At 39.3% G+C, this 8369-nt stretch overlaps 1 protein-coding gene across 3 annotated transcripts; it reads left to right on the top strand.

Moving 5' to 3' along the window:
* Positions 1–1613: 1613 nt before the first annotated feature.
* LOC130726441 (cytochrome P450 71D11-like) lies at positions 1614–4951 on the top strand. 3 transcript variants are annotated; one of them, XR_009014865.1, is made up of 3 exons: positions 1614–1870; positions 2331–3118; positions 3502–4951. XR_009014865.1 is itself a non-coding variant. In XM_057577701.1 (2 exons), the coding sequence occupies exons 1-2, from the start codon at positions 1798–1800 to the stop codon at positions 3047–3049; spliced, it is 792 nt and encodes a 263-aa protein (XP_057433684.1). In that variant the 5' UTR covers positions 1614–1797; the 3' UTR covers positions 3050–3489. The 3 variants fall into 3 exon arrangements, 1 of the variants encoding a protein (XP_057433684.1); XR_009014866.1 differs by having other exon boundaries at positions 3497–4951; XM_057577701.1 differs by lacking the exon at positions 3502–4951 and having other exon boundaries at positions 2331–3489.
* Positions 4952–8369: the final 3418 nt, after the last annotated feature.

The raw sequence follows: 8369 nt of genomic DNA, 5'->3' as shown, positions 1-8369 counted from the left end.
CCGATGCAGCGTTGTACCTTGCCATGTACTCCTTCAGTGACTCTCCTTCTTGTTGGCGAATATTGTATAGGTCATTGATCGTCACCGGCTGATTCTTATTCGCCGAGAATTGCACTAGAAACTTGGATGAGAAGTCTCTGAAATTCGAAATCGATCCGCGCGGCAAAGTTGTGAACCATGCCATCGCCGTCGATTTGAACGTCGATGGAAACATCCTGCACTTCACCGCATCTGATGCCGCAATTATCACCATCTTCGTGTTGAAATACAGAAGATGATCCTTTGGATCAGAATCTCCACTGTAAGAATCCAGAACTAACGTTTTCATATTATCTGGAATCGCCACACTCTCAACATCCTCCGAGAACGGACGGAACTCAGCTACGGAATCCGCTTCTCTGATTCCATCGTCCTGTTGCTCGCGGCGGTAGAAATCCAACTGAGCTTGTAGATGCTCATTCCGCTGCTGGATGTTGCCAATGCTGCGCATCATATGGCGCCATTGCTCCTGTGTCACCGCCGGTTGTTGCTCCGGAGCAGGTGAATTCTCTGGTGAGCGCTCCAGAGATCCGATCTGCGAAGGCGATGGAGGAGGTGGTGGTGATGGAGAAGGCGGCACAGAAGTGCGTGTAGCCTGTACTCCCGTTGTTCGTATTGGAGAATCCAGGACAACTCGATGAGGCCGTCGAGGCGGCGAGATTCGCTGTCGCACTGGTCAATGATGCTGCTTCCTGCGTCGAGTCTCCATCCAGGAATGACACAAACTCGATTAAAAGACGAACACCAGTCACAGAATCAGAATCAGAAAACTAGAGAATTGCCTAATCGTAATCAGAGATAGCTTCTTGCACATTCAATCCACGTGAATGGGAGTAGAAAGTTTATCGTTCCCCACAGACGGCGCCAAATGTTCTGGGAATGAACATTGAAGGAAGGGATAGTACCTAGAGAGTGGAAGAATGTGCTAAAGAGAGAATGAGAATGCTGAATTTCATGTGTTATTTCATAAAGTGAGCAAAAGTCCCCTACAATTGGTAACTACCTCCTATTTATAGAGCTTGGGCACTACCTATTGGGCCAATTGGGCCTCCGAGGCTAAGGCCCAACTTAAGGCCAGGCCCCCGCCTCGGGGCGGGCTACACGCTGGGCGTTGCCCCTCTAGGGGCTCGCCCAGTCCAATTATATATATATATATATATATAGATAGATATATTATACGTACTATATGCTGAACATTGAACAACAACGCAGAATACGTGAACCGAAAGAAAATTATTATAAATATCTGATTACCCTATTAAACGAAAGATCAAAGGATCGTTATGTCTAAATAAAGACTAACTAAAAATTTGAAAACATTATAATATAAATAAGACCAAAAAATAATCACAAACAAACGTTCTTAATTATCTTATAATTTGAACTGATTTACTAACAATTAACAATTAACATTTGCATGTAAAAAAAAAATTTATCTTATAATTTATCTTTAATTACGTTTCAAAATTAGCTGCGTCTTTTGCGATGCCTTATTGTCTTTGTCATTTAGCATTGAAGGCATATATAATGCTATTTTAATTCAAGCAATCCTTGAGGTTTGTGTCCCACACTCCAGCACGCAAGTTGAACAGAAAAATAGAAAATGCAAGGAGCATCTGCAAGTAGTTCTTGGATGTCCATTCAGTGAGTGAAAAGGACACTGTCCAATCCTCCACAATGTCTATTTTAAGTAATGCATATCTATACATATATAGAATTGCTTTGTGCTTGATGTAGTCCATCTACTCTTTTATCTCAATGGCTCCTCAAATTCATGAGTTGTTAACCCTTTTTGGGGCGTTTGTTACAAGTTATCAAAAATCATGTCCGGGTAAGTGGATTCCCAGGAATATTATGATGTAAATGTTATTCTCAGGCATCTTTTAAAAAAGTGTTTGGTTGATAAATTCAATTCGCAGGTATGTTTTTAAATTTTATTTAGTTAAAATATTTTAAAATATAAAATTTGAAGTAAAAATAAAAGTTAGTGGGAAATAACTTTCATTCTCATGGGAAAGCAAGATACCCATTCTTAAACATGGGAATGAAGTTTGGAGAAATTCAATGTAAACTACATGCATGCCTAGGAATCCACAATATCCAGGAATATTTTTTCTGAAACTTGTACCAAACATGGAAATGTTACATTCTCAACCTAACTTACCCGGGAATCTTTATAGATCCCTTCTACCAAACGCCCCCTTTGAGTTTTTTCGTACCCATGATTCTTGCACTTATTATGGTAAGGAAGAATCTAAGAAAAACTAACTCAATTCCAAATATACCTCCAGGTCCATGGAAGCTACCTATCATAGGAAACATACCCCATCTTGTTACATCTATGCCACATCGAAAATTAAGAGATCTGGCCATAAAATATGGACCCTTGATGCATCTGCAACTTGGGGAAATCTTCACCATTGTTGTTTCCTCAGCAGAGTGTGCTAGGGAGGTGATGAAAACCCATGATATTATATTTGCTTCAAGGCCTCATCTTCTAGCCACAGATATTCTGTTATATGACTCCACAGACATAGCCTTTTCATCTTATGGTGATTATTGGAGGCATCTTAGGAAGATCTGTGCCACCGAGCTTTTAAGCTTAAGACGGGTGAAATCTCTTTGGTCAATCAGAGAGAAAGAGATCACTACTCTCATCAAATGGATTGCTTCAAAAGAAGAATCAGAGATCAATATTACTGACGCAGTTCTTTCAATCTTGTACACAAGCTTTTCAAAGGCTGCATTTGGCAAGAAATATGAGGCCAAAGAAGAGTTCTTATCAGCAATAAAACAAATTCCAAAGCTTGCAGGGGGTTTCTACCTAGCAGACTTGTTTCCTTCAGCTAAATGGCTTCAAAACATTTCTGGGATGAGGCCTAAGCTTGAGAAGATGCACCAAAGACTGGACAGGATTTTGGAGAATATCGTTAATGACCATAGAGATGCAAGGTCAAGAGCTAAAGAAGCCTTGGTTGAAGCAAAGGGAGATCTAATTGATGTTCTCTAAAATTTTGAGGATAGTGGCACCGACTTGGATTTTCATTTAACTTCAAATAATATCAAGGCGATAATCATGGTAAGCATACTTTCAATCTTCAAAAATAAACACCAAACTGTATCCACATCCAACTTTACGTCTCATACCACAAAACAGTAACAACATTACACATTCATTTTTTTTCTCTATCTCTAGTTTTCTATCACATTACGTCACATCACATTTATTACTTTTTTTTCTTCTCGTTATATTGTGGTTTACTGATTCTTATTGTTAATTTAATTTCATATAAAAATTCAGCATCTCTTTCATATATATATTGAATGTCTTCGAAGTCCAGAAATGTTGGGAGTAAATTTTCATAGTACATTATTTAACACAGTTATTGGCTTAGTTTATTCTCTAACAAATTAGCATTTTCCTTACATACACACTGTAATTACGGTTCTCGCACAGGACAGATATCGAACGCGATGCTAGGACAACCGGTTCGACAATTGACTAACAGTAACAAAACCAGCAAAATAAAAAGAAGAACACAGAGGATTGGTAACCCAGTTCAGTAAAAAACTTTCACCTACGTCTGGAGGGTTCGCACCCAAAGAAAAGAAATCCACTATCTCAAGATTCAGGAATTACAGACACTCATGAACACCACAGTTCATAGTAGTGTGTTTCTACTTGGTATCTCAACCTATGTATGAGAGCCTCTCTCTCTTTCTCTCAATCACTGCCACAGTGATTGGTAACAAACAATCAACAATCAGAGTTTGTAGAATCAAAGAACACAAAACACAACTTTGTAAGATCAAGGTTTGATCAGTGGTTGCATCTCTATGTTTTGATGATTACAATTAAGGTTTGTGATGATGAACAATTGTGGTACCCTAACGTTTGTCCTTTTAAGATGTGACAAACAGGTTCTGAATCTGACCCAAGCCTATTCGTTCAGAAGAAGAAGAACCAAGGGTTACTAAAAAGAGAGCTTCTTAACCTACCATGTTCGTTCAGAACAGTGGCAAACACTTCAGAAGGTCTGAAGATACAAGCTCTCAAGAAGTTCTGAAGAACCAGAGTCAGAAGTTCTGAAGACCAGATGTTCCAGTGGAACGGTCCAGAAGTAGAAGACTCAAGTTCTGAAGACCTGCAAGAAGTTGGTTCTGAAGACCCAAGCTATTCTAGCTCTGACGATCAGAGGTTCTGAGGAACTTGTTCAGAAGCAGAAGTTGCAAGGTCAGAAGAATCCAAGCTTCAATCTGACGAAGATCAGAAGCTTCACCAACGTTCATCTGAAGCTCCTTGATCACAAGTCAATTGGTGAAAGGACAGGTCGCTATCATAGTACAACATCGTACAAGTCTCAGTCTGTCTGCCACCTACCTTGTACAGCCTAGCAGTCTGATATTACAGAATTGCCACTCCAACGGATAAAACCCTAGCAACGGCTACATCACAAGTCTTGGAGTATATAAAGGCTGAAGAAAGAAGAAAGAAACTAAGAAACTTTGCTGAAATCATTCAACATATACGAACCAATCTCTTAGCATTATTTCTTCACTGTTCTTAAACATCTGAGTTTACTATTAGCTTTTCAGAAGCACTTGTTGTAAACCCGAAACCTTTTACATCACATTGTAAAGTTCCTTAAGAGACCAAGGTTGGTCGGATCTTGAGAGGACTGAATCAAGGCAGATTCAGTGTTTAGCTAGTCTTAAGAGGATCGGTAGATCAGCTTCTTAAGAGGATACTAGTGAGAAAATCAGTGTATTGTTAGTCACTTAGCAGGTTGCAAAGTGTAGTTGTAACACTCATTGATTTTAGTGAATTGCCTTCATCAGAAGAAGGAAGAAATCACCTTAACAGGTGGACTGGATTAGCTTGAGCTTTTATCTCAAGTGAACTAGGATAAAATACTTGTGTGCTTTACTTCTTATCCTTCAGCACCTAGTTATTATCTTCGAGTTTTGAAAAGTTGCAAAAGTGTACCCATTATTCAAAAACTCTATTCAAACCCCCCCTTTCTAGTGTTTTTCGCACCTTCAAACTTTGCTTTATAGAATCTGGGAGCAAAGTTTGTTCACAAGAAATAAGGACAAAGAACAATGAACAACCCTAAAACACTTGATCTCTCTCTATTAGCTTCGCTGGTTTTCAAGCTTGAGGTCTTTGTCCTTTTATAAACTTCAGCAGCAGTGGCTTGGGCACTAGGGTTTTCTTGGGCTGAAGTAACAGATTGCAGCAACAAATCAAAACTAAATCTCCAATATATTGTTGCAAAATTCAAACGTAAAGATAGAAACCAATCTTTTAATAAAGATTGTTTCAACAAATAACAACCCACAATTAAAACCATTCTGGTACAGCTACTTGAACCTCAAGTAACTTTAAAAAATATATCTTCATAAAATCTTCAAGGGCCCACATCACGTTCCAAGCAAAGGACTGACGTCCTAGCTTCACGAAATCAGATGTCAAGGAATCTGCTTCGACATCAGGTTGTTTTTGACAAAATGCAGACAACAATGTAACAACAATCTCCCCCTTTGTCAAATTTTGTCTAAAACAACTCACAGATCAGAGAGGGTAAACATAGAGAACCAAAGCTCCCCCTTAGCAGCAGACTCCCCCTCAAATGATGCATCCATACCAATAACTAGCATAGTTGGAACATAACACTTAGTAGCAAAACACACTAACTATCCAACAAAAGCAAACCAGTAAACTAGTAGCAACTTGAACATAAAACAGTAGCAGCTTGGAGTACCACACAACCAATTACTTGCCTTGTCTTGAAAGTTTCTTCAAATTATTACAGACCAAAGCTACCAAGTAGGAAAACATAAGTGGCTTCACAGCAAAAGAAACAACACAGATTCTTCACCAAACTACTCCCCCTTTTTAACACAAATTTGGCAAAGGGTGCACAACATAAACAAACCATCACTTCTAAGACCAGAATGACAACAACTCATGAATATTTTCAATAACTGACTTCTTATAACCGGTAGATGGTTCAGAACACAAGGTAGCTTGATGGATTTGGAAATCAAGTTCAGATGTGTCAACAATGGGGTTGGGATTTCCAGCCGAGGGTCTCATATTCACATCTGAAGTAGTCTCAACTAATGTCTCAACATGAGGTTCAACATTGGGAACAGAAACATATTCAACTGATATCTCATGAATCACATTAGGCACAATAGCATTAGGATCTGCACTTACAGATTCACCTATGCTTGCATGAACAGTTGCTGATGCATTTGAGACTTCAAGAGAACTTGCAGCAACAAATAACTTAATCGCAAACTTGATCATGCTCCCAGAATTGTAAAGAGAGGCACACTTGCGTAATGAAGTTGGAAAGATAAGGGTCGCCCGAAAGTATGCAACTAAGGTCGTTCCTCGAAAAATGAAGGCGGGAGACCAGGTGTTGCGTGAAAGGACGCTAACTTCAGGAAAGAACAAATTGACACCCAATTGGGAAGGCCCTTTTAGGGTTAAAGCTGAAGTGGGCATTGGGGCGTACAAGTTAGAACAATTGGATGGCGTGGCAGTGCGCCGCACGTGGAACGCCTCTAGTTTGAGGCAATACTATAGTTAAGAAAAAGAAGGTCACACTCTTTTTTCCTTGGAAAAGGTTTTTAATGAGGTGACCAATAAAAAGAAGGGAGGAAACTCTCATGTACGGGTCTATAAACCCTAGTTCTTGTTAAAAGAAATGAAAAATGTTTTAAAGTTTGATATTTGTCACAACTGACTTGATCTAACTCATATACTTTGCTAAACAAATTTCCTATGGCGATGACCCAACATGACAAAAATCTTTCGCAATCAGAAAGTGTCATCACTGAGAAAACATAGCCTTGGCAATTCTAGTGGCCACTAGAAACCAAGCCTCGTCCGTAAAACGACTAAGGCCAGTAAAATGTGCCTAAGCCTTGGTTATCATACCAAGCCAAAAACCTCGCCAAAAGGCGAGTAAAGTCTCAGCAAACACGCTATAATGAAATTAAAATGATTGAGCAAAATGTGATGGAAAATAAAAAGGGAACGAACGGCCAAATGTCATACGTCATTACAAAAGAAATCCACTATCTCAAGATTCAGGAATTACAGACACTCATGAACACCACAGTTCATAGTAGTGTGTTTCAACTTAGTATCTCAACCTATGTATGAGAGCCTCTCTCTCTCTCTTTCTCTCAATCACTGCCACAGTGATTGGTAACAAACAATCAACAATCAGAGTTTGTAGAATCAAAGAACACAAAACACAACTTTGTAAGATCAAGGTTTGATCAGTGGTTGCATCTCTATGTTTTGATGATTACAATTAAGGTTTGTGATGATGAACAATTGTGGTACCCTAACGTTTGTCCTTTTAAGATGTGACAAACAGGTTCTGAATCTGACCCAAGCCTATTCGTTCAGAAGAAGAAGAACCAAGGGTTACTAAAAAGAGAGCTTCTTAACCTACCATGTTCGTTCAGAACAGTGGCAAACACTTCAGAAGGTCTGAAGATACAAGCTCTCAAGAAGTTCTGAAGAACCAGAGTCAAAAGTTCTGAAGACCAGATGTTCCAGTGGAACGGTCCAGAAGTAGAAGACTCAAGTTCTGAAGACCTGCAAGAAGTTGGTTCTGAAGACCCAAGCTATTCTAGCTCTGACGATCAGAGGTTCTGAGGAACTTGTTCAGAAGCAGAAGTTGCAAGGTCAGAAGAATCCAAGCTTCAATCTGACGAAGATCAGAAGCTTCACCAACGTTCATCTAAAGCTCCTTGATCACAAGTCAATTGGTGAAAGGACAGGTCGCTATCATAGTACAACATCGTACAAGTCTCAGTCTGTCTGCCACCTACCTTGTACAGCCTAGCAGTCTGATATTACAGAATTGCCACTCCAACGGATAAAACCCTAGCAACGGCTACATCACAAGTCTTGGAGTATATAAAGGCTGAAGAAAGAAGAAAGAAACTAAGAAACTTTGCTGAAATCATTCAACATATACGAACCAATCTCTTAGCATTATTTCTTCACTGTTCTTAAACATCTGAGTTTACTATTAGCTTTTCAGAAGCACTTGTTGTAAACCCGAAACCTTTTACATCACATTGTAAAGTTCCTTAAGAGACCAAGGTTGGTCGGATCTTGAGAGGACTGAATCAAGGCAGATTCAGTGTTTAGCTAGTCTTAAGAGGATCGGTAGATCAGCTTCTTAAGAGGATACTAGTGAGAAAATCAGTGTATTGTTAGTCACTTAGCAGGTTGCAAAGTGTAGTTGTAACACTCATTGATTTTAGTGAATTGCCTTCATCAGAAGAAGGAAGAA

This window comes from Lotus japonicus, chromosome 6 (genome assembly GCF_012489685.1).
Source record: "Lotus japonicus ecotype B-129 chromosome 6, LjGifu_v1.2".
In the NCBI taxonomy this organism is placed as follows: domain Eukaryota; kingdom Viridiplantae; phylum Streptophyta; class Magnoliopsida; order Fabales; family Fabaceae; genus Lotus; species Lotus japonicus.
This window is presented reverse-complemented; position numbering and strand designations above follow the sequence as displayed.